We start from the raw sequence: 27341 nt of genomic DNA on the forward strand, positions 1-27341 counted from the left end.
CTCCCATACAACAACCGTCTATATAGCTTTCTACAAACCCCCACAGCTCGCTGTACCCCACCACACCAGCTCTTCGCAGCCCCCCATACAGCACTCAGCATCACCATTCACTGCGCTGCAGCCCCGTGAATCTCTTTCTGTTTAATAACACTACTGCGCAGAAACAAGACAGGCAGGCGCTCCCGCTTCTAGTTTTAATATACACCACGTGATGATGACGCCACGTATCACGTGCGACTGACGTCACCGGAGAACGAATCGCCGCTACGAAGCAGCCGCAATTATCAACTGAGATCGGTGTTTATTTGGGGCCTTGAGGGAAGATGAAGCAGAACTCGAATGTTCCGGCATTTCTCAGCAAGCTTTGGACTTTAGTGGAGGATTCTGACACAAACGAGTTCATTACTTGGAGTCAGGTACCAAAACTCCATCTTATAGCTGCAATTGCCAGTTCAGAGAGCATGCACATGGCGCGGCTACCATCTTGGCACAGGATAGCATAGGTTGGAGCGCTAGTTCTCTCAGCTTGCAGAGAGCACGAGTCCAGCGCTAGTGCAAATTAATGACGGACTTCCTCTGAGAATATTACTTTCTATAACATACTAAAAGTTAATTTAAATGTGAATTATCCCTTTAACAGCACGGCTGTATAGGTTTCGATAGATTATCAACTGTGATGTTGGGGTTATGTTAGGGTCTGAGTTGAAGACTTTCACTAGACGTGTGTGTAAGGAGATCATAGTAAAATTGTGGGCATGGTCACAGTCCATAGTAATATTAATTGCTTCTGTAATGATCCTATCTCTGGTTATATAATAGGAACAATGTTTCTGGTACTTAGAAGATACAACCTGGTTGTTCCATTCTGGTGGTCTGCTGGCTGGCCTGGATAATGCTGGGTAATGGGAAATGTGCAAAATGATCTGATCACAATGCAACACTGTAGCAGCATATTTCATTTAAATGGTGTGTATAGACTGAATATTTTCTGCTTGAAAGTATATTACAATGGTAACAAGAAACTTTTTTTTTTATTTTTTTAACAAGTCACTGCAATATGGCTTTCTCCTACATTGCTGTGTCTACCTTTGGCCCATAGGTTCATTCGTTTCCTCTGGGTTTCCAGAGTGATGAGAATGGTGAGAGCAGTCTGATGGCTGTGGCGGTTAGAAGCACATTTATTTTGACACAGCTTGTTTGACACCAATGGATATGGAGATAACTGTGTGCTTACTGGTACAGAGTTCTTGTTGATGCAGTTCAACTCACATAACCATACACAGCCAAAATTTACACCATAAGTTTGGCAGCAAAGTTGCACCCAAAATGATGGAGAGCTGTTTTATTTTGCAGATTTATTGCCTGGTGGCAGGCAGGTGGTCAAAAGAAATAGCTTGTCAACCGCAACTTAGAGAGTTGTGCAACATATGCAAGCTCATAAAGAAACATATGGAAGTTATCTTGTATTTACATTTTTTTTAAAAAAATATTTATGAGCAGTTGAATAATTACATTTTTTTTTGTTTGTTACTAGGGTTATCCTTTGGGTACATTTTGAACAGACTTGATATCTTATGGGGGCTTACTCAGATTTGGGCATAGCCAAAATGTTACATTTTAGTATAGGGAAAACTTGGAGGTTATGGTATTTTTGTCGGTGCTGGGTGCTGGCAATTACGCATTTGCCAGCTGTTGAAAAAGGGGTTAAGGTGATTAAATGTAGATTTTTTTTTTTCTTTCCAGAATGGACAGAGCTTTTTGGTTCTTGACGAGCAGCGGTTTGCTAAAGAGATTCTACCAAAGTATTTCAAGCACAACAACATGGCTAGCTTTGTAAGACAATTAAACATGTGTAAGTATTTATGGTTAATGTTATTAATGTTATTGACTCTAAAATGCAATCCATTTTACAGAGGGGTTTCCTTTTATTTATCAAATTGATGTACTTACCCTAAAAGGGATTGGGTTGCCTCAGTGTAGCTCCGTCTCAGTGTATTGATAGCACCATAGCCATGTGTTGTGCATGTATATATGTGGAGTGTGAAGATTCCTGCCTTCTCTGTATGTTTGTATGGATTACAATATACACCGTTATGTTTTTCAAGACTGTATTCATTTTTGTACATTTTAAGATGGTTTCCGTAAAGTGGTACATATAGACTCTGGCATTGTTAAGCAAGAGCGGGATGGACCAGTGGAATTTCAACACCCATTCTTTGTCCAAGGGCAGGATGAATTATTGGAAAATATAAAGAGGAAGGTAAGTGTCTTTCTAAAATATAAAAAATAAAAAGGGGGCATTTACTTTTATTGGCCTACATTACTTATTTGTAAGACTATTAAGTTATATTCTTTCTTTCTTTTTTTTTTTTTAATAAAAAAACTTTTTGGCACCATACTTACATTGTTTTGCATTTAAACTACACTAAATTAGAAGGCTTACTATGGCTGAAACAAAACCAGCCAATAAAACGCAAAAACATTATGAAAAACGTTTGGGAATAGGCACAAACTAACATGTAAAAAAAAATTAAAATAAACTAGACACACAGAAACAAAAACTTCCAAGGAGCCAGTGCCACCACCAAACAAATACAGTTGTACACCTTTCCTGGAGAGACCCAACCACTATGAGTGCAGCCATGACTCTCCGCAATGAAAGCCAGAAATTAAGGGATATATTTTTTTGCTAGGCACCCACCTCTGACCATAGTTATGCACTTGCACTTTAGAGTCAACATGCAGTGCATAGACTAATGAATATATGGTTGGCCTTGGTAACACACCTGAAAAGCTGGCCTGCTAACTTGCACCACAGTCAAATACAACAATGCTAGCGTGATTGAAAGGTCTTTTATCAAAAATATCCCTTTATTAAGGATTTTCTTGTCTGTTAAGCTGGCATACCATTATTGCTACACCATTGAACCCAAATTCATATTAGGCTTTGCTCTCATGTAGTCATAGAAATAACCTCCATATTATTGTTATTATTATTATTAACATGTAAAGTAAATGTGATTATACAACTAAATCACATGAATTATATACATAGAACATATGGAGTTGCAAATATCACAATCAGTACCGGTACAAAAGGTGAGGAAGGCCCTATGCAGAAAGAGCATACACTCTTAAGGGAAGGGAGTAATACAAATGGTGTGGGAGTGGGAAAGATCGAATTAAGTGGGTGATAAATGTGGTTCTGTATGTGGTGTTGCATTTGGTAGTTAAGCAGAATTAGGATAGTCTTCTCGAAAGAAGTTGGGAAAGGTTGGGAGAAAGTCGGACAGACAGTGGGAGAGAGTTCCTGAGGAGGGGTGCAGCCCTTGCAAAGTCTTGAATGCGAGCATGTGAGGAGGTTAATGAGAGAAGAGTTTAGTAGCAGGTCAGAAGAGGAGCGTAGTAAGCAGTTGGGTGAGTATATAGAGATGAGTTCAGAGATGTAGGGTGGGGCAGAGTTATGAAGTGCTTTGAATATCCGGGTCATTAATTTGAGTTTGATTCTGAAAGGTAGCGGATTGCAGGGATTGACAGAATTATTACATCTGGAACTCCTAGTACTGGCACGTTAGTGACATGAGTGAGTAACACTCATATGAGAATAACACACACACACTGAACTAAGCACTAATGTTAACCAATTATGTGTGTGTTTTATTTTAAATTAGCTGTTTGTATGCACAAATTTTCTTCAGCAAATGCCTGTTTTACTGTGCATTTGTTTCAAACCATAGCACATTTTTTTGTCAACCTGAATTATTATAATTGCTACTAAATATTAAATTATTTGACATTTTTTAACAATGAATATTTTGTTTATATTATATTGGAAAATTGGGAGGCTAATTAGGTATTGAGTTATTGTTTCATTCTTCAATTCTTCTATATTCTTTCTATGTCCAGGTGTCCTCAACAAGACCAGAAGAAGGCAAAGTGTGCCAGGAAGATATATCGACAATTTTAAGCAATGCTGCAAAGGTCCAAGTCCAACAAGAAACTATTGATTTGCGATTGTTTACATTAAAAAGGTGACTAGCTTGGGGACAGGTTGTTGGGGTGGGTATTGCTAACAGCACATTTCTTAGAAGTTGTTTATTTTGCATAGCTTCTCATTTCTATTTGTGCACTTGAAATTTCCCAATGCAGTCTTCTTCATACATTCTTTGGCCCCATCACTGCAAGTATTCAAAGGCGTAAGTCCAATCTATTCAGATGTGTCCAGTTGCAGTAATACTGTAAAAATGCTGTGATAGACACTCAAATGGAAAATCTTTGCTGCATAGCATTTAAACTTACCAATACTTGTATGTTCCCATTTCTTTTAGGGACAACGAAGCTTTGTGGAGAGAAATATCTGACTTGCGTAACAAACATGTCCAGCAGCAACAAGTTATTCGAAAGGTAGATATATATATATTTGTACAGTACATTAGCATTCTAGATATACTGTGAAATATATCCATATTATTTTTGCACAGTGATGTTACACACTGGCAATGATAAGAAATGGCAATTTTAAGTGTTTGAGCTTTCTGCATAATTGATCCAATATCACCTGGAGCATGGCAAGTATGTTTTCTTGATGCCTGCTTTTTGCCCTACATTAGAATCATTGTAGGGCTTCCCTAAACTTTGGGAGGGATTTTTTCTTTTTTTAATTAACATTGAAACTGCTTATCGGTCAGTGCCCTCTTGGGTCCCCTATATCTCCTAGGCCCCCAGCACCCACACAGTCTATGTCCTCTCTACTTCTCCTGTGCTTACCTTTTAGGGGGCAGTTCCTCTTGTTCAGGGGCCACTTCTCAAGGTCATAGGGTCCTCCAACATCTGTGATGTTATTTTGGCTCAGCTGGTGCCCCTTTTCTCTGGCCTCTCCGGGGGACACAGGAGACCAGTGGGGTTAAGCTCCATCCTCCGGAGGCAGGACACTTGATTGAATAATAAAAAAAGGGGGCGTGCCTGGATGTTCTGGCTTTACCCCATAGTACTTCCCTCTTCAACTCAGTTTTTCAAGGGTCCTGTCCACAGGAGGTTGGACCTTAGGTCTCTAGGAGACCCATCTAAAGGAATTCATCGGTCAGTGGTTAGCACTGACACCAGGGGATAGACAGGAAACAGGAATACCTGCCTTCTAATTGTTAATCCCCGACGCTGGAATAAAGGCACCCAGGGTCAACACTCCCCTTAGGGGGACAGACCACCCAGACTTCTACCTGCCCACTGTTGGTCTAGGCATTCTGGCCTGGGAAATCAGGAAGGATGTGAGTATAGCCTTTCAATATTAGGCTCTTATCTCTAAAGCAGCTGGGTGGTTTCCCCATGGCACACCGCTGCTATGTGGCCCGTGTTAGTGGGCTCATCTCCATTGTAGCACAAATCGCTTGTTAATGATGTCACGGCGCATCCTTGGTTCTCCGGCGGGCTAGAATCTCAAGCCCTGTCCTTATTGGCGTGAAGGATAATTTATGCACACAAGGGTAGACGCACTTCCTTACGTCACCCAAGCTATTTAGGCTGTCCATTTGGCGCCACTCTGAGCAAACGGCAAGGAGACACACACAGTCCCTGCTCTGCTCACTAAACTGAAACTGTTTTCAGGAGGCAACAGGAGACCAGCGAAGACACAGTGCATCTTCCTCTCAGCAGGAACTCCCCATTAATTGTGGAAGGTAGTACAGGGGCGTATTTCCCAAAGGGGGGGGGGGTGAGCCCAATAACACAGGCACAGGTGACTCATTTTACATGCGCCAAATGCAATACCAAACTACCAATTGGTAGAAATGACTCCATCTGGCGCTCCTCAACTGGGGAAGAAGGGCAACGGGCACATAATGCCACAGAAGGGACTTCACAGGAACCTGGGGCAAGTGGTTCCTCTGATTCTGGGTCACCTCAGTCGGCTCTCCAGCTGTCCCAATCACTAGCTTCTCTACAAAATATGCCTTCAATAGCTGATACCATTGCTGGCACTATTGCTAATTCTATTGAAAAGGCCCATGTCTAAGATTTATGAGCTTCCAACAGAGAAACGCAAGCGCACTCTATCCTATCTAAGCGCGATGATACACCACCTTGCACCTCTATTTCTCCAGATATATCGGTTAAGTCAGGATCCGAGGGGGAAGTGTTCTCTTCTAATGCTCATTCTGAAGACGACGATGAAGAGGAGGACAATGCCAGGGAAAAAGATACCTTCCACGACATTGACAGCATAAGAAAAGCCGTCATATAAGTGTTAAAACTTGACAATAAATCAGATTCCTCTACTCATCACAAGGGTCTTTTTTAAAAGACAAAAAAAATCAGCAACTTGCTTCCATTCGCATGATCAGTTTACAGCAGTAATCCAAGACGAGTGGAATACACCAGAAAGAAAGTTCCAAGCATCACACAGATTTTCTCCTATCCCTTCCCTAAGGAGTTAGTGGACTGTCCCACCGCTAGTCGATGCACCGGTGTCACGTCTATCCAAAACATATTTACCCACTCCAATATGGGACTTAGCCTCTAAATGCAAATAAACAATACCAGATAACCGAGGCCATACATATGATGTTAAAAAGCAATATTTATTATCACCATGCCAAAATTACTAAAACCATTTAAAATAAGCAGCGCTGCTTGGGGGTAAGAATCCCATTATCCCTATCAAGTTACTATTAGATACAATGCAGTGAGAGAGGCTGCGTGCACGCTGTGAATGGAGGCCTCCAATTGTTTCAGTTGTAACAAACTTTTAATCAGGTAATCAAATGTTCATCAGAAATGAAAAGCGATACATCATCGCATCTGTAGTATAAATCGCCAATAGAGTACTCAGTTTAGTGGAGGAAGAGATGATTGATCCAGTAAAATTAATAGGTGGTTTAATGTATAACGGTATGTGAGGGCGGAGCCGGTGTGGGGTTAAACATTTATTGCCCAGAATAGTTTAGGCTATATGATAGAAAAATGAAGCGCTGAAAAGGAGGGAATCGCTTATGTGTATCCAATGGGCATCCAGATCCCAATACTTTGGTGTTATAGCAATCGCTATGCTGTCATAATCGTCCAACCACACTGCAGCAGACCGCTGATCAAAAGACAGAAAAATTACTGACCGTAGTGGATTACCTCCTACACCGAATGCTCAACGCTCCATACTCACATCCGAAGTTCACAATCACTTGTTCCTCTATTGCGCATTGTCCTCAAGAGGAGAGAAGGGAAGCGGGATTTCAAAGTTCCCCTTGCAGCGCTGTGCCCCCTTGCCGTCCCATATTGGAGTGGGTAAATATGTCAATGTAAAGTAAATGTGGACACCTCTCTAATGCAGGCTACTAATTAGCCATTACCGATTGCATGCACCTTGCTTGGGTTAAATGGATACTTGTCTATCCAAAACAACCACTCTACCAGTCACGGATGCTGCCGCCTTCAAGGATCCAACCGACAAAAGGTTGGAAGGATTCCTAAAAGCAATTTTCTCTGCCACAGGTTTGGCCTTAAGCCCATCACTTGCATCAGCTTGGATGAGCAGAGCTATAGAAGCATGGATCACCTCACTCCTTATGGGACTGCAAGAGGGCACACCCCTGACAGAACTCATAGACACTGCCGTTGCATTGCAGAATCCAACGCCTTCTTATGCGAAGCAGTCCTCGATACGGCGCAGCTCATAGCACGTACTTCCGCACTGGCGTTGTCTGCACGCCGGACATTATGGCTTAAGAACTGGTCAGCCGACATCAGTTCTAAAAGATTACCCTTCAAAGGTCTTCGCTTATTTGGGGAAGTATTGGGAAAAATTATTTCTCAAGCCACTGGGGGTAAGTACCTTCCTGCCTCAGTCTAAGTCTAGTTCCTATACAGTGCCACAAAGGGGTCGGTTTTTTCATGGCCAGAGCAACAGACCAACAAAAACTTCTAACACTCCATTCAGATCTTCCGCTCCAAGCAGTCGGACAAAACTTGCTCAGGATGGAGATCCAACAAGCCCCAGGGCAAGGTCACCCATGACAAGCCTTCGTCAGCATGACGGGGCACCTCCTCCGGGGTTGCAGGAGCACATATGTCTGGGTGGAAGAAATAATCGCAGAAGGCTACCATTTGGACTTCACCTCCTCTCACCCCAGGAGATTCTTCATGTTAAAAGTCCCGTCCAGTCACAGCAGGGCAGAGGCATTCAGGAAATGTGTCAGATCCCTTCGGGACCTAGGAGTTATTCAACCAGTCCCTCAGACCATCAGGTCAATGCGATTCAAGATGGAAACCTTGCGCTCCGTGATCAGGGGTATGGAACCGGGACAACTATTGATGTCCTTGGACATCAAGGACACCTATCTCCATGTCCCAATCTGGCCTCCCCACCACCGGTACCTGCGTTTTGCCTTCAGCACTTCCAGTTTGTGGCACTTCCATTCGGATTGACCTCAGCCCCCGCACAGGGCACCTGGACTCAGGACGAGTCAAAGCTGGCAATAAGTGTTCTCGAACGAAGGGCAATTCGTCAGGCGTTGCACCATTGGGTGATCCCACTTCAAAACCGGCCAGTCAAGGTGCAGTGCGACAATGCCACGGCAGTGGCCTACATAAATTGGCAGGGAGGCACACAAAGCCTGGGTGCGCTCACAGAGACACAATTGATCATTCAGTGGGTGGAACAGCACTCTGTGCTACTGTCGGTCATTCACATTCCAGGAGTTTCCCACGTACAGGCAGACTTCCTCACCCGTCACCAACTAGATCCAGGAGAATGGGAATTGCATCACAAAGTTTTTCAAGAACTGGTACAAATATGCGGACAACCACAGATCAATCTCATGGCGTCCAGAGGCAACCGCAAGGTTCCAAGTTCTTTGCACGCTGTCGAAACCCGCTGGCAGATGGAATTGAGGCGATGACACAAACATGGAATTTCAGACTAGCATATGTCTTCCCTCCGCTTCCCATGCTCCCAAGAGTACTCAAGAAGATCAGGCACTCACACCTGTGATTGTCATAGCACCGTTTTGGCCCCGAAGAACTTGTTTTCACGATCTCCTAGAACTGTCAGTGGCCCCGGTGATTCCTCTGCCACACAGACCAGATCTGTTATGTCAAGGACCAATCAGCCACCACAGCCCGGACATGTACAATTTGAGGGTCTGGCGGTTGAAGAATCCATCTGGAGATGGAAAGGGTTTTCTGAAGAAGTCATAGCAACACTATTACAAGCCAGAAAACCAGTATCGTCCAAGGCCTATCATAGAGTATGGAAGACATACTGGAATTGGTGTCAAGAGAACGGTCTCCAATTTAAAAAATTGGCCTTATCTCTTCTGTTTCAGCGCAGATTAGCACTGGAGGATTTGGTAAAAACCTTTTTACAGGGGATGGCCCACATAGCACCTCCACGACAAACACCAATGGCCGCATGGGATCTCAACCTGGCTCTCGATGCTCTCCTCGACCCTCCATTTGAACCGTTGGGTTCAGTTGAGCCTTTGTGGATGACCTGGAAAGTAGGTTTTCTTCTTGCCATATCATCGGCTCGCAGGGTCTCCAAGCTAGGAGCTCTCTGTGACACTCATCTCCTGAATTTTCACAAGGACAAAGTAGTCTTCGTACCAATTGGAAATTTCTGCCCAAGGTTGTTTCATCTCAACCAGGACATAGTAGTTCCATCCTTATGTCCAGAGCCCAAGAATCCTAAGGAAAAATGACTACACGGCCTTGATGTGGTCCGGGCATTAAAAATCTACCTGTCAGGGGGGCGTGGCATGGCAGCCTAAGAGAGCAGACGTGTGCAGCTAGAGCTCCGTTCGTACCTCATTCTGATTTTACCCTGACGTCCTGCCTGGGCCGATTGTCGACTGTTATATTGTTGGCACTGCTCTCCTGTACCACCAGATCTGATGGGAGGCAAAAGTGGCCCGCGCAACAAGTCCGAAATTGCCCAAAAACTCAGTGCGTACGCTAGAGAGCAAAAGCAAGATGGCGGCGAGGAACCGCCGCGGCCTACCACGCCTAAGGAGCAACCGCAAGCCTCACAGCACCCTGCACCAGACCTGCCGCTTAATCAGGTACTCACGGCAATAGCGGAATGCCAAGCGACCCTGATGGCCACTTTTACCAGCAAAATAGATGAGTTGCGCACGGAATTCTCCATCCTGCGTCAAGACACGCAAAACATCAGAGAGCGCACGGCGGAGGCTGAATCCCGCATCAGTATTCTGGAAGACTCCTGTGCCCCATTGCGGGAGGAGGTCTCGCTACTCCATACCCAGATTAAGCAGGCTGTCGCACACATGGAGGATCTAGAGAACCGACACAGGCGCAACAATGTGAGGGTGGTGGGCCTTCCGGAAGGAGTCGAGGGCCAGGATCCTGAGGCCTTCTTTACAGACTGGTTGAAACAGCACTTGGGTGAGTCCACCTTCTCCTCCTTTTTGGTGGTTGAAAGAGCCCACAGAGTCCCAACTAAGCCGGCACCACCGGGGGCCCCCCCGCGCCCATTCCTGGCCAAATTATTGAATTATAAGGATCGTGATGCGGCCTTGTCGGCGGCAAGGCGCATGGGGGACATACAATTCCAAGGCAAAAAAGTCTCACTTTACCCTGACTTTTCTACTGGGATACAGAAAAAGAGGGCCACATTTGTCGGTGCCAAGAAGCGACTCAGAGATAATAATGTTCCCTATGCAATGCTCTACCCTGCCAAGTTACGGGTGCAGGCGGATGGGAAAAGCCATTTTTTCACTGAGCCCCAAGAAGTGAACGCCTGGATGGACGGGAACGGCTTGAAATAGGGGTGCCACCTTCTCATCTGTTTTGCAGCAGTAAGTTTGGCATCTAACCTGATTGGAATGGGGTATCCTGCTCCCTGTGTACCCCTCACAGTGCCATTCGATTGCCTTTACTCATCTGGCTTTGGTTTTGTTCGGCCCGGGAGGATCTCTTGAAGGAGCCAGGACATGTCTGTTCCCATAGGGAAGGTTTGACCTGCCGATAAGGTTTATATTGTAGGGAATATATCTTGTTAAAGTTAAGGGTAGTATCTCTATTTTGATGATACCGGGTGGGAGTTTGATGTATATGGGATGTTTAGTTAAGTTGTTTTACTATGTCTCTTTATTGAATGTAATTGCCATTTGTACTATTACTGCCATAGCTTCCACAGATAGGTGTCTTGTGAGGAGGATTGTCCTTTCCTTGGTGACTGAGACCTGGGTCCGCCTCTGCCCCCTGTCCCTTCCCACTAGGTTCCCTGGGGTTAACCTCTCCTCCAAATTAGCATGGAAGGGCGCCTTACGCTAACTTCATGGAATGTGAGGGGTCTCAATGACAGAATAAAGAGGACGGTTATACTTAAATATCTGAAAGATCATAAAACTGACATAGCCCTCTTGCAAGAGACCCACCTCACGGGTAGCAAAATTATGTCCCTTAAGAAGCCATGGGTAGCCCAACACTATCATGCTCACTTCTCCCCCTATTCGTCCGGCGTGGCAATTCTGATACGAAAGGGCGTCCCGTTCACATTTGAGGCAGTGCAGTCTGACCGGAAGGGCCGCTATCTTATCCTACACTGTATCCTAGCGTACTGCCCAATTACTATTGTCTGTATTTATAATCCACCTCCATTTGACATAGATCTCCTCCATCACATTGCGGCCAAGACGCAGAGCCCTGACCCCAGATCTATCATTCTTGCGGGCGACTTTAACGCAGTCCCTGATACACGGCTGGATTGCCACCCTCCTGACAAAAGACGGGCCTCTGGGCTTCAGGCGTGGTCTGATGCTTTGGGTCTGACAGACCTATGGCGGTGGAAGCACCCTAGAGACATACAATACTCATGTTATACCCCGGCTATGTCCCGGATTGATCTCATTTACTCCTCTGCTGATCTTCTGAGTAGGGTCGTTGGGGTAGATTTCCTCCCACGACCCTGCTCAGACCACTCGCCCATACAGCTTACGCTTCAGCTGGGCCGCCACCCCTCGCAGAGCCATTGGAGATTGGGGGGGCGCTGGGTGACTACTCCAGACCTACAGACAGAATTCCCCACGCACCACGCTGACTTTTGGCATCATAACACAACTGAATGTGACTCTAACATAACATGGGATGCATACAAAGCATACACTAGAGGTGCATTCATATCTATGATCAAGTCCTACCGGACTAGGAATAGGCATAATATAGGATTAGCGGAGAAGGATTTAGCCCAGGCAGAACATGCTCATGCAAACAGTCCCACACCTGATACCCAAACTCTCTTAGACTCGGCCCAACGTAACCTTAAACTGCTACTTGTGGATGCCACCAAACGATACCTCACTAACAGTGCGCACCAGATGTATGCACATAGAGATGCCAATGCACGACACATAGCCTTCCTGACTAAAGAACTGCGCCCGTCTACCGCCATACCACACTTAACCAAGGCGGATGGCTCGGATATTACTGATCCGTCTGCGATAACGGCTCTACTAGCAGAATATTATACTCATCTGTACTCCTCCAGACTCAATAAAACGGAGACAGAGATCAGACGGTACTTACACCCAGTTACTTTACCCACTTTAGATATTGACCAACGTATGGCCCTTAATGCTGACTTCACTCTGGAGGAAATTGAGGAGGTCGTCACCTCATTTCCTAATATGATATAATGAGTATAATATTCTGCTATGAATGCCCCTGGCCCTGATGGATTGCCCGCAGAATGGTACAAAACCCATGTTAAACTGTTGGCCCCTAGGCTATTGGAACTATTCCAATCAGCTTCACGATCCAAAACTCTCCCTCTCTCCTTCTACCAGGCAACAATTTCTCTGATTCTTAAACAGGATAAGGACCCGTCCCAATGTAGCTCTTATAGGCCCATTTCACTTCTTAATGTGGATGCGAAAATACTCACTAAATTGCTAGCTAACCGCCTTCAGCGGGTAATTACTCACCTTATACATCCAGATCAAGCCGGATTCATCCCCAATAGATCCACCTATACTAATGTTAGACGCCTCTACCACAATCTGTCCATTGCACATGACAACTCCACCACGCGGGCGATAGCCTCTCTGGACACGGAAAAGGCTTTCGATACGGTGGAATGGGCGTATCTTTTGGAGGTGTTAGCTAAGTTTGGTTTGGGTACTAACTTTATCTCCTGGGTGAAAATAATTTATGCAGCTCCACAGGCTTCGGTGCTGGCTAACGGGCTACTATCCACACCCTTCCGTCTTTCCCGTGGCACCAGACAGGGGTGCCCCCTGTCCCCCTTATTGTTTGCAATCGCAGTTGAACCCCTAGCTGCCATGATTAGAGACGACCCCCGGGTAGTGGGGCTCCGAGTGGGCAATAGAGAGGAGAAGATATCCCTTTATGCAGACGACACCTTGATCTATCTCGCAGATACCAATCACTCCCTTGACAATGTCTTACAATTGGTGAAGCAGTTTGGTGAGTACTCTGGTTTACGGGTTAACTGGAATAAGTCCAGCATCTTTCCCATAGACCCTAACCCGTGCCCCCGAATCGACCTGCCCCTGAAATGGGTTGCCGAAATGAAGTATCTTGGGGTGACTATCTCCCGCGACTTGTCTAGCTATACTAGATTAAACTTGCTACCTATCTTTGGGACCCTCAAAGCCAAAATCCCTATATGGGCGAAACTGCCCCTGTCCTTGGTGGGTCGGGTGAATCTCATTAAAATGTTATGTCTGCCTAAATTGCTTTATGTGTTAGCTAATGCCCCAACCTATGTACCTCTCTGCTGGTTCAATGACATTGACAAGCTGCTTCATAAACTCCTATGGCCTAACTCCAAACCGAGAATGGCACGGGCAATTATGCAGGCACCGTGGAACCAAGGTGGTTTGGCATTACCTAATTTTCGGAACTATTATCTAGCGGCTCAGCTTTCCAATTTGCATCAATGGTGGCACCCCAGTCTGGACAATCGTGCGTTGACTCTGGAAATGCACATTATGGGCTCTGACGATGGCTTGCAAACTCTTCCCTTTTCCGTGCCCCGCTCCGGGCAGGGATTACCTGTCACGACCCTATCCACTTTCAAATGCTGGCAGATTGTGTCGAAGAAGGCCTATATACAAACCAATAAGTGGTCTCCAGCGATGCCACTGTGGCACAACAGTCTCCTGGGCCAATTCCGCCTGATTCCTGACCCGAGCATATGGGCGAATAAAGGAGTTACTGAACTTCGCCATATTCTTACTGGGGAGACACTCAAGGCATTTGACCATCTCAAGAGGGACTTCGACTTGCCGAATCAATATTTATTTCGGTATTTGCAACTGAAACACGCATTCTCAGCACAATTCCCTGGCAACACAGTGCACCTTAGAGAGCCTCGAATAGAGAAACTTCTCAAATCGGTAGGCCTCCGTCATTTGACTTCTAACCTCTATGGAGGGCTTATGGACCTGATGCCTGATCCACTGGCCAAAGCTAAATCTCAATGGGCGCAGGACTTGGGAGAAATTCCACAGGAAGCCTGGGCAGATATTCTCAGTCAAGTGAGAGACATCTCAATACCCGCCAGAGACAGGCTTATTCAAATAAAATTTCTTAACCGGATCTACTACACTCCTGTGCGACTGGCTAGGATCTTTCCAACTGCAACGGACACTTGCTTCAGAGGCTGCTCAGAGGAGGGTACTTACTATCACATGTTTTGGCAATGCCCCCTGATACGGTCTTACTGGAAGGATATCTGGGACTTTTTGCATATCCACTTGGGCCTCCCACATGTTGCCACACCGACACTAAGCCTCTTGGGTCTCACGGAGGACCTACCCTTGAATACTAGGAACAGACTTCTGCTCCTCCAACTTTTATTCTTTGCCAAGAAACTCATTCTCCTTCATTGGAAAGACACTCAGGCCCCCCGGATCGGAGAATGGAAGCAGCTTGTCAATTCTGATTTGCCACATATAAAAGCAGTATATGTCTCTAGACACTGCCCGACTAAATTTGACCTGATATGGGGCACATGGTTGGCGCTAGATAACTTGGTACTTACTTAATCTAGAGAGTTGTGCAGGGGGGGCTCGTGGCTGAACTGACAGTCTATTGTTTGGTGATATGTTGGGTTCTAAAGAGTTGCGGGCATTGTTCTATTGCATAAGGGATCATACCTCCTCTTTACCAAGGACGGACACCGTTTGGGCGAGTTCCTCTTTAGTTGTACTGTGGAAGTGTTAACTTAATATGGCAATTTTATTTTATGTTATTTTGTGGGTGTATTTTCTTTTTTGTATGTGAATAAATTTCATGTGCTTGTTTGTTGAAAATAAACAGAATTTGCAAAAAAAAAAAAAAAATCTACCTGTCAAGATCCAAGGCAACTCGCAAGTCAGATTGCCTCCTCATCATTCCAGCCGGTCCACGAGTGGGACAACTGGCTTCCAAAGCCACAATTGCCAGATGGATACGAGAATGCATCCGCAGAGCTTATGTCGCCAAGGGAAAGTCCCCCCCCCCCCCATTTGGTGTTCGGGCTCACTCCACCAGAACATTTGGGGCATCTTGGGCCTGGCGCAATTCTGCCTCGGCTGAGCAGATCTGCAGAGCGGCTACATGGTCATCAGTCCATACGTTCACAAAATTCAATAGAATTGACACTTTTACCTCCTCAGAGGCAGCCTTTGGTCGCAATGTATTGCACGCCGTTGTGCAAGACTAAAGGCATCACAATCCAGTCTTATTCACCCACCCTTCTGTTATTGGGGCTGCTTTGTTAAGTCCCCACTGGTCTCCTGTGTCCCCCCGGAGATGCCAGAGAAAATAGGATTTATATACCTACCAGTACAGTTTCTCTGTAGTCGACAGGGGGACACAGGACTTCCCACCTGTGTAAATAAGTTAATTGTTGAAATAGTGTTTCTGTTTTATCTCTCTCTCTATGTACGGTTACTTGGTACCAACTGAGTTGAAAAGGGAAGTACTAGGGGTAAAGCCAGAACATCCAGGCACGCCCCTTTTTTTTACTATTCAATCAAGTGTCTTGCCTCCGGAGGATGGAGCTTAACCTCACTGGTGTCCTGTGTCCCCCCCCCCCCTGTCGACTACAGAGAAACGAGATTTACCGGTAGGTATATAAATCCTATTATCTTTACCCACTCCCATTATTTTCCTAACTAGGGGACCCTTACAGGATCTACCTTTCAGAGAATGGCACCTCTGTGGCAAAGGAGACCATGCCATCATTGGTCGGCTATTTTATCTGCATTTTACCTGCATGTCAGGTCAGATATTCTAATTGTCTGTCTTCCTTGTTTTGGACCTTCTGACCTTGGTTAGTCTTCTCAGGTGAACCAAAATCAGGAACTAGTAGGGTTAGGTAGATGAATTTCTGAATGTCCAGATACCTTCTCTGTTACTGCTGTAGAACATGTTGTGACTCGTGCTTCTATTGAAATTCTGTATGGCCCATAACCGTATAAGGGTGTGTGCCTAATGGTAGTCCCTGCTGGTCTGTTTGAATTATGTCTCTGCCCTCTGTAGCTCCATATCTCAATGTGGAAATCATGTTGGCACCATTTCAGCATGGTTAGTACTAACCAAGAAGAGAACTGTCTTCTGGACCTTTAGGGCTCAAGGGGCATGGTCTCCTCGGGAGTCCGTATTCATAAACGTAGGGCAGGGCACCCTCCTTTTCATACTCCAGGCTGTAATTGAAATCACTGCCTGGTTGCTAGGGTAAACTAGTCCCTAATAACCAAATAGTTACTAAAAATTCCAAACAGCAGAGCTGATTAAAAAAACTACAGTAAATAAAATGACCAATTGCAGATTGACTTAGAACATCATTGTCTGCATCATACTTAAAGAAAAAGACTTTAAATGTAAGATCTGGTGTTTTTTTTCAAAATTCTCTCTCTCTCCACTTCCTTTTGGAACAGGTCCGGTGGGCTATGTGTTATTTTTCTTGGGTGCAACTGGCACGATCTTCTTTCTGCAGATGAGCCACATCTGCTGAGAGAAGGACTGGGTGTGCAGACATGGGTGGTGCAGTTGGTGATTTAATTCTGGTTCCCAAGTCTATTTTTATCATAATTGTAAATACATTTTGAATAAAAATTGAGAAAATGGAAAAAAAAAACTTTTTAAAGCAGTCATTCTTTTATGGGGCAGTTGGCTATAACCAACAATACATTTATTTATTGAGGTCTAGCTACCATGATAATTTTCAGTAAAATGTTGTATCTAAATACAGATTTGAGATACTGTAGCTCCCTGCATCCTAAGATATAGTGTTTCTGCACATCAGTATTAAGTTCTGCAATCCTACAGCAACTGTACTGTTTGTTCTGTAACTACCTACATCCTATGACAGTGTCGCTGCACATTGATATTGAGTTGGAGAAGTTGGTATTGATGTGTAGAAACACTATATTGTTGGATGCAAGAAGTTGCATAGATAAACCTACTGAATGCCAGTAGTATGGATTGTAGCAGTATGAATGTAATATAATTTATGTGAAGAATACAGTACTATGGTACAGAATTTCATTAGTTATTCTTTTTCAGATTGTGCAGTTTATTGTGACTCTGGTGCAGAAAAACAGATTAGTCAGTCTAAAGAGAAAACAGTAAGTATAATAATTATACATTACAGATTTTAAAAAAAAATCTGAATATTGGTAAAATTATTGAAAACTGCTCACGATTTCTTTTCAAACAGGCCATTACTTTTGAACACAAATAACTCTCCAAAATCCACGCGCCTACAGACGATGGTTAAGGAGACAGTGGAAGATAATCATCATGTAAGTTTAGAATAAGTATGAGGTTCTCCAGTTTGGGTGTTAGATTTGCAAAGCCAACTTTCACTTTTATGTTGTTACTCCGGTGAGCCTCCTTTAGCCTTGAGCCTTTTTTGTTCCTTCCTGCAGTCTCCTCTTGCCTTTTGCGTTCTCCCACCTCCGCACTGGTACAATTATTTTAATTTTTTTCTGGGGGTCGGGTTATTTGGAACTTGCACACGTTCCTTAATTTCTTGTTTGCACCACCATGTATTTCTTGTTGCCTTTTTTCTTGGTATGCACCATGTATGGTCAAGTTTGATTTGGGCTGCAAATATGACACTAGGGCCCATTTACTGTCAGAATTGCTGAATTGCAAAAGTGCACTTTCATATAACAACCAGTAAGCAATTAGCTTTAAACAGTCTACCATTAATTAGAAAATGAAAGCAAAGATAATAGTACGGCACACACAGGGAGCATAGGGCAGGCATAGTACGGCACACACAGGGAGCATAGGGCAGGCATAGTACGGCACACACAGGGAGCATTGGGCAGGCATAGTACGGCACACACAGGGAGCATTGGGCAGGCATAGTACGGCGCACACAGGGAGCATAGGGCAGGCATAGTACGGCCCACACAGGGAGCATAGGGCAGGCATAGTACGGCCCACACAGGGAGCATAGGGCAGGCATAGTACGGCACACACAGGGAGCATAGGGCAGGCACACACACAGGGAGCATAGGGCAGGCATAGTACGGCACACACAGGGAGCATAAGGCAGGCATAGTACGGCACACACAGGGAGCATAGGGCAGGCATAGTACGGCACACACAGGGAGCATAGGGCAGGCATAGTACGCACACACAGGGAGCATAGGGCAGGCATAGTACGGCACACACAGGGAGCATAGGGCAGGCATAGTACGGCACACACAGGGAGCATAGGGCAGGCATAGTACGGCACACACAGGGAGCATAGGGCAGGCATAGTACGGCACACACAGGGAGCATAGGGCAGGCATAGTACGGCACACACAGGGAGCATAGGGCAGGCATAGTACGGCACACACAGGGAGCATAGGGCAGGCATAGTACGGCACACACAGGGAGCATAGGGCAGGCATAGTACGGCACACACAAGGAGCATAGGGCAGGCATAGTACGGCACACACAGGGAGCATAGGGTAGACCAAGTATGGCACACACAGGGAGCATACAGAAGGCAGAATACAGCAGGAGACCGGGACACCCATCAGGGTCACTCTAAAATGTACTACATACAGTGACACAATGCTGGTGCCCCTCCAGCAGTTTGTATGAGGTGTAAACAGGTGAACAATGTGGGCATTTTCAGTCTGGGTATGAGGTAGAAATAGTACAGGGCAATAGGGGTGTGAACAATGCAGGGTGGATTACATGTGTGAACAATGCAGGATCTTCGTCTGAATTTGATAGAAATTTGGAAAGTGTTCTTACGCTCTGCCTTTGATTAATTTAGGCGTAATCCTCATCTGGATTACTGCTATCCCGAGTCAATCTATAAACAGTGGTTGAGGAAAGCACTCCAAAAGCAAGACTGCTGTGATCAAGTTTTTACTGCAGGACTATGTAAATTATGTAGTCCATCATTAAAAACTTGATCACAGCAGTCTTGCTCTCTGAGTGCTCTCCTCAACCGCTGTTTATAGTCTGAATTTGATATACAGCACAGCCAAGGGCTTTGCACATCTGTTTTCCTGATTTTGTATTCAGATTTTGTTTTAAAGGGCACCTATCACAGCCAAAATCAAACACATATTAACAATCTGACCAGCACAAGCTGAACACGTTTAATCAAACTACATATATAGTTTTTTGAAAAAATTGCAGGTTATAAAAAAAATCCCTTACTTTGTTAAATGGGTTCTTTCACTGAGGGAGGCCATACTGTGACTATAACAGAGACTCTAATATGCAAATTTCAGGAGCATGCTCAGATTGTAACACTGCTTTGAGTATTCTACCCAGAATGCCTTGTTTTAGTAAACTCCTCCACTAGAAGTATCAGGAGATTTCCCTATCTTGTCGCCTGCTGGTAAAGTCATTATGCAAATGAAGGACACACACTAACTTCCAGCAGGTGGCAGTACTACTGAACAGCAGCTAACACACAGGTTTGGCTGATTTGAAAATAGCTTAGAAGGGTTGATAAGCAAGCAAGGAATTTCAACTGAGCATGTGCGAGATTTCAGAGCTACAGTTGGCTGGGAAGATATAGGTAGGAGGAGCCAGTGAAATCCTAGATGGCTGCCTCAGCTAGAACTGCAGGGGAGATAGGGGAGATCTTGCAGAAGGAATAGTGAGCTGATCATTTACATTATACAAACAATTCTAACTGTTTTAAAAATCTGATTTCTTGAACTTTCACATAGTGTATTTACTTAGTAAATTATTTTGGTCATGATTGGTGCCTTTTAAGTTTAAAGGGATCCTGTCATCGGAAAACGTTTTTTTTTGGGTTTTTTTTTCAAAACGCATCAGTTAATAGTGCCACTCCAGCAGAATTCTGCACTGAAATCCATTTCTCAAAAGAGCAAACTGATTTTTTTTTTATATTCAATTTTGAAGTCTGACATGGGGCTAGACATTTTTTCAATTTCCCAGCTGCCCCATGTCATGTGACTTGTGCCTGCACTTTAGGAGAGAGATGCTTTCTGGCAGGCTGCTGTTTTTCCTTCTCAATGTAACTGAATGTGTCTCCGTGAGACATGGGTTTTTACTATTGTGTGTTGTGTTATCTGGTTACCTTCCCATTGTTCTTTTGTTTGGCTGCTGGGGGGGAGGGGGAAGGGAGGGGGTGATATCACTCCAACTTGCAGTACAGCAGTAAAGAGTGATTGAAGTTTATCAGAGCACAAGTCACATGACTTGGGGCAGCTGGGAAATTGACAATATGTCTAGCCCCATGTCAGATTTCAAAATTGAATATAAAAAAATCTGTTTGCTCTTTTGAGAAATGGATTTCAGTGCAGAATTCTGCTGGAGCAGCACTATTAACTGATTCTTTTTGGAATTTTTTTTTTCCCATGACAGTATCCCTTTAACTTTAAAATGTATTTGTAGGTTTCCCTTAGGAGTGAAGGCTTAAAAAGAGGGGAGCTTCCAGAAGACATTGTCATATATGACATAACTGATAACATGGAATTTGAGGAGGAGGAGGTAAAGCAACAGGAAGCAGGAGCTCATGCTGTTTGTGAAAGTTCTGGTGAAAGCACCTCGAATGCGGTGGCGTAAGTGTTTGTTTTTGTGTTTTTTTCCCTATATGTTTGGAGATATGAATTGTTTATTGGTGTTCTTCCTCAATGTAACTTGTTTTTTCCTAATGCAAACCACTGCGTGCTTCAGTGAATTTCATATTGCTAAACCCTGCTGGAATCAGCCAGTTAGATTTGGTAAATTCTGTCTGTTTCTTGGCATATGTGTATTGTTTGAAGAAAATGAAAATTCTTAGGTTTAGAATATCACATTGTTAAATATGTAAACAGTTTTTTTTAAGCATTTGCTACAGTTGAGTGAATTTTTCTAATTGTGACAGTATTTCTTCCAGCCTCTAGACCGTAGTGTTTTCCTGTATGAAAACATACTTTCTTTGTGCAGTGGTATTTTAAATTTGTTTTTCTATATATCATGAATTTAAATAGCTAGTATTTCCACTCTTTTAGTGAGAGGCTTTCACCAGAAATTGTAATAGTGGAAGATGATAGTGATTATGAAGACGCTCCAGTTGTGCAAGGAAAAAAAAATGCTGAGACTGGTCTTCGTAGCCCTGCTGGTGAGAACACGTCTGTTCCTCTGATGTCAAGTGCCCTACAGCTCAACAGCCAGTCTTCTTTTAATCTAGAGGATCCAGTTACAATGATGGATTCCATTCTTAATGAAAGTGGCGTTATTTCTCAAAACCTCAACCTTCTTGGAAAGTAAGTTCTGAGCCCTCTCAAATATTATATCATGCTTTTTAGTGTTACCCTTATGTTATGCATTAATTCACTGAATCAAGAGCAGAGCTAAAATCGAACTGAAGACCTGAGCAGCTTCTAAGTGTAAAGGGACTTTTTTTTATTCAATGTGAACCAACTTGGATGTACTAAATAGCCAAATATTGGACACATGTCTATCTGTACATCTCATTCCAAACGATGTTGGGCTTCTCTTTGATGCTAAAACTGCCTTAACTCTCTATTATTCTAAATGTTGGAACATTGTATGTAGCATTTAAATCTATTCATACATAGGTTATTGGGCACTGATGTTAGACAAGCAGACCTGAATCACATTGGTATTCTTATTCATCCCACAGATGTAAAGTTGTTATCCTGCTGAAGCAGAAAAGAGACTCCAAAAACTATTTCTACAAATTAGGAAGATTGGAATATTCAAGAATGTCATTGTTTTATGTGTTTGTCATGATCAGTGTGGCTTGAATAGCCATGCACAGTAATTAAGATGTATTCACATACTTTTAATCGTAAAATATGCTTTAGTGATATGCAGGTATACTGGCAGATTCAGTAGATTAGTGGCCTACATATCATATGCTTTGTAAAGTAGCTCATACGGTAGTATCCTAAACAAATAATTCCTGTGTTCAAGTCAATATAAACACAGAAAGTGTAATACAGTTGCAACATTTGCACCAGGTCTGTTAAACATAGCAACAAGGTGGATGGGTTTTCAAACAGGTAATAAGTAAACGCTACCTGCTGTTGATATTGGCTACTAGGCCTAGTGTGTGACTTTTACGAACCCTATAGGGTTGTCCTCCAAATGCATCACATTTAGTTAGCTTAAAGGGATTCTGTAATTTTTATGGTGTACTTTTTACATTGCAAATAATTCACCTTTAAAATGTTATACTTGGAACAACAGATGTACTATTGTTGTGGAGGCAGCCATCTCCGTGTATTGTGCTCAATTTTGAGCTTTCAAAAGGAGCCAGCACTTCACAATAGAACTACTCTAGGGCAGCTATTGTTTCTCCCCTTCTCTATTTACTGTCAATATGACCCAAGCCATGTAAAGGCAAAACAGTTTCTCCATCTTGGGTGCTATTCCCATGTCTTCCACTAGGAGCATATTTAGTAATGCAAATGATGTCTGAATTTGTTTTGTTCTCTACAATGCTAAAATCTACTCTATTCTTCAAGAAACTTTTTGGAAGGGTAAAGGGATCTGGGGTCAGATATTATTACCTGTGTTTTTTAAGCTTTTATTTTGAAACATTTAAACATTAACAAAACCAATAGAAAACATAGAAAAGGAAGAGAGAGAGTTGAGTGAAGAGGGGAGGTGAGGTACAAGTTGCCATACCTGTTATATGAGTTTAGATGTACTCAAACAGTTTGAGCATTTAGCCAGGTACCCCATATGGCTTCAAATTTTCCTAGGCAGCCTCTAGCCAGATAGGTCAGTTTCTGGTTTGAGAGAGAAGCCTGTCCTTGTATTTTAATGTATTTGTGGTGCCAATATTCTGCCCCTCACTGTATAATGTATTTCTGAAATGTAATTATTGTTCATAGATGTTAATGTACAATTATTTACTAGTGCATACTGTGTGTATATATCTTTATCACCTTTACTGTACAAGCTAATTGATCTTTTCAAAAACAGATTTCAATGCAGGATTCTTCTGGGGCAGCACTATTAACTGATGTATGAGAGGAAAAAACATTTTCCTGTGACAGAATTTCTTTAATGCATTTCATGCTACTGCTTGCTACTAATGCAGTTGTCATGATGTGACGACCTGTATTGGCATTTCTATTAAGAGTTCACAGAATTGCAGCTTTTATATGCGACCAGGGCCTCTCCTGCAATGAGGCAAGGTGAGAATCTTGCCTCGGGTGGCATGGAGCGGCCAGTTACCAGGGGCAGCAAAAATCCACCTCTGGTGACTTTAAAGCCGAATTCCCATTTTTAAAAAAAGATTTTCGAGTGTAGCAGCCCCTGAAACACCCCTGTACTTTTTTTTTTTTTTTTTTTAGAGTGCTCCTTTCTGGGTTTAAATATACATTGATCTCTGAATGGTGGTAAGAAGTGTAAGAGAGTGATACATTGGAGCTTCAAACAACCTGACTTTTGAGTTATTCAGCCACTTGAATGCTCCTTGCACTTCTTTGGGCTGCTGCTCCTCCTACCTAGCTCATTGCTGCCCAAATCCAGGCTAATGCTGGGCACCAACTTGGCGAGTGTTGAGGAGGCCATCATTTTTGGCATTTATGGAACAATGGACTGACAAATCAATAGCTAACCCAGCTGAAATTAAATATTTCATAGTATCACAGCTTTAATCACCTTTCTTTTCCACAGTGTAGTACGGCAAACAATAACGTGACCAGTTTTACAGTTAGTAAGCATCTAGAAAGTTCAGCCAGAATATATGTTAATATGTTTGGGGAAAAAAAAAAAAACCTGTGAAAATAATCATCTTGCTTTCCATTTTAGAGTTGAGCTGATGGATTACTTAGACAGCATTGATTGCACGTTGGATGATTTCAAAGCTTTACTGTCTGGGCGTCAATTCAGCATAGACCGAGATCTGCTGGTAGATGTATGAAACTTTTAATTACTGTAAATCTCTTTAGTATTCCACATGTACGTTTGTTTCTTTATGTATGGCCTTCCTGGACATTTTAAGAGAGAATTTTCACAGACAGTGCTCTGTTTGTTTGCTTATAATATCCTTCTCTCCCACTTCCCATATTTATTCATTTTATAATTGGATTATTTTGTTAAACTTGATAATGAGTTTATAGTGAAAATTCACATTATTAGATTTGCATTTGAGTGTAATTATATTTATTTATGGTTTTTAAACTAGTTACATTCGTAATCCATAGTCTATATTTATTTTTTATTTTACAAATATGGGACCTCTTATCCAGAAAGTTCCAAATTACAGGAATGCCATCTCCCATAGATACTTATTTCGCTGAATATTTTTTTTCTTTGTAATGATAAAACCATTCTTGTACTTAATGGTAACAAAGCTGCAGAAATACATGTTGGTGACAAAACGGTAACATCCTGACACACACAGACACACAGTAAAGAGTTGGGGGCATTTAGCAAAGGTAACCACGTAGGCTGAGGGGAGCAGCGAGGGGGTCTGTAGGGGATTTTAGTAGAAAGGGTTTGTTTCTCCTTTAAGGTGGCAGAGATGCAACAATTGATGTGGTCCTTGCCCCAGGGCCAAACAGCCAGATTAGTCCAATATCGGAGGAAATATCCGATTCTTTGATGACCTTGCCAAATAGTTGTAATGTATGTCTACCTTTATAAACATAATCTTTTCCTCCATTGCTTAAAACAGATGTATTTTCTTTGCAAAGGTGTGTGTGTGTGTGTATAGATATATATATATATATATATATATATTTTTTTAAATATATATATATATATATATATATATATATATATATATATATATATATAAATATTTTTTTTTTTTTTTTTTTTAAAGCTGGAAAGTAAAGGCATTGAATCTCTGAAGAGCTGTGGTGTTGTCCCAGGACCTGCAAATTCCAGTGGGGATAACCATAAATCTGGTAAGTGTACAATATTTTCCCTCATTGAGGCAGTCTTAAATTTTGCCTTGTATAAATATTTTTACTGGCTGTATATATGGGTGTTGCATATATACCCAGGAATGTAGAACCCCATGTTTTGCCACCCAGGTATTCCCCTGTAACCGTTAAAATAAACAAACTAGTGAAGTCTTGAGTGTCCTACATCTTGGAGCACATTTGTCCAAATGTCTTAGTCTTACTTTTACTTGCTTATATTTCCAAAATTGCAGTTCATAAATATTATTGATGCTAACACCTCACTGCAGCTCCACTATCTTTTCCAAGCATGATACAAACACTGCAATACACTGCATAGTACCCTGACACAGTTATTTGGTCTGGTAATGGCTTTTGGAGCAAAGCCCATTTGTCCATAAGAATACAAAATATCTTTGACAGAGCTTACACAAAGTAACAACTCTGCTTATGATGAAGGAATTCCAGGATTGCCATTTCTCACTTTTTCCTTTTAAATTCTATTATGTCCTGAAGAAGAGGTCTACCTTGGAAATTTTTATATGTGTAAAAACACTTTTGTTGCTGTATATTCACAGATCATCAGCTTGTGCAATACACTTCATTTCCACTTCTGGCTCTTTTTGACGGGGACAGTGGAAATTTAACAACAGACACACCACCAGACAAACCACTTGAAGACCAGCTTCTGGAATCCAACTTGGACTCTCCACCACAAAGCAAATTAATGCGTCTTGAACCACTGTCGGAAGCAGAGGCCAGTGAGGCTACCCTTTTCTATTTATGTGAACTGGCACCAGCCCCTCTGGACAATGATATGCCACTGCTGGATTAAATGTTTGGGATCTGTGAACTGTGTATATATTCATCAAAATGATGAACTATTTATTTAAAGTATCATTATGGTACTGTATTTTGTTTTATGTTTTTCTGCAATTTTGTTACAGTGGTAATTGACGGTTACGCCTATCAAAAAAGAACAAAGTTTGTGGCTTCAGATGGTTTGGCCATTCAAGCTTATTTTAAGTTTGCTTCTATTAGAAATAGGCTAGAGTCTAAGGTTTGTTGTTTTACAGGGCAGCTTGTAATTATGCAGGAATAGCAAATCTGATTATGTGCACTTGTAGCCTGCACCTTTTATGTATTACACCTGCTACAAATGTCATGACAAGATGTTTTTTTGTTTAGTTCACTGTGGCATATGAAAAGGGACTTTGTCTGTTGAATCTAATTGCTGTTAGAATGAAACACCTGTATAATTGCAGAAGCATGAATGCAGCTCCTGACTAGTCAATTTGTGGATTAGGCAGTTACTAGTTTTCTTCCCATGGCGAGGAGCTGGATGCCTCTTACGTTGTGGACTCAGAATCAACCCCCACTTACCTGTGAGATTTTTTTGGAGCCCCTTTCTTCTGGTACCAAGAGGCAGCACACCAGTGCTATAGCGAGGGCTATGCATAATATTTTGTGCCCCAAAGGATAACAATGTAGTTAAGCAGGGCATACATGGGAAGATTCACTTGTTTGGTGAGGCCACCAACACTGTTGCATTTGTGTTTTTAAAAATATATTGGAGTTCTCTGGCCATTCAGATTTTAATGAAAATACAACTAGAAGCATTAAGTGCCTGTCTTGTTTTTTAGTGTTACATATTGCTCAATAGTTTTTCCTCTGTTGGTTATTTGGAGGGACCAATGAGGGTTACAGCCTAGTAATACATTGGGTCCTTTTAAAACCCATTGATGCACTACTGACAGATGTTGGTCATATTATGGCATTGTTATATACCAATAAAAAAATCTGTCCAGCATTATGCAGTTTAAAATGTGTGTGCAAGTGTATTATTATATTATGTGAACTTTTCAAATTATGATTTCCAATCTCCCACCCTTGACAAAAAGTATATTGTTTAAATGATATCTTTGAAGATGTATAACTTTACCAGCTAGTGCTGAAAATTTTAAGTTATTTGGAACCCTATTATCCAGAAAGCTACAAATTATGGAAAGGTCCTCT

General features: G+C 42.7%; 1 protein-coding gene across 5 annotated transcripts; it reads left to right on the forward strand.

Annotated features, from left to right (window-relative positions):
* Positions 1 to 205: 205 nt before the first annotated feature.
* On the forward strand, positions 206 to 27150 carry hsf2.L (heat shock transcription factor 2 L homeolog). Of its 5 annotated transcripts, XM_041562306.1 has the most exons (13): positions 276 to 416; positions 820 to 966; positions 1744 to 1852; positions 2133 to 2260; positions 3907 to 4031; positions 4329 to 4404; positions 17524 to 17585; positions 17678 to 17762; positions 20848 to 21014; positions 21447 to 21701; positions 24226 to 24331; positions 25244 to 25328; positions 25904 to 27150. In XM_041562306.1, the coding sequence occupies exons 2-13, from the start codon at positions 964 to 966 to the stop codon at positions 26158 to 26160; spliced, it is 1458 nt and encodes a 485-aa protein (XP_041418240.1). In that variant the 5' UTR covers positions 276 to 416; positions 820 to 963; the 3' UTR covers positions 26161 to 27150.
* Positions 27151 to 27341: the final 191 nt, after the last annotated feature.

This window comes from Xenopus laevis, chromosome 5L (genome assembly GCF_017654675.1).
Source record: "Xenopus laevis strain J_2021 chromosome 5L, Xenopus_laevis_v10.1, whole genome shotgun sequence".
Lineage (NCBI taxonomy): Eukaryota > Metazoa > Chordata > Amphibia > Anura > Pipidae > Xenopus > Xenopus laevis.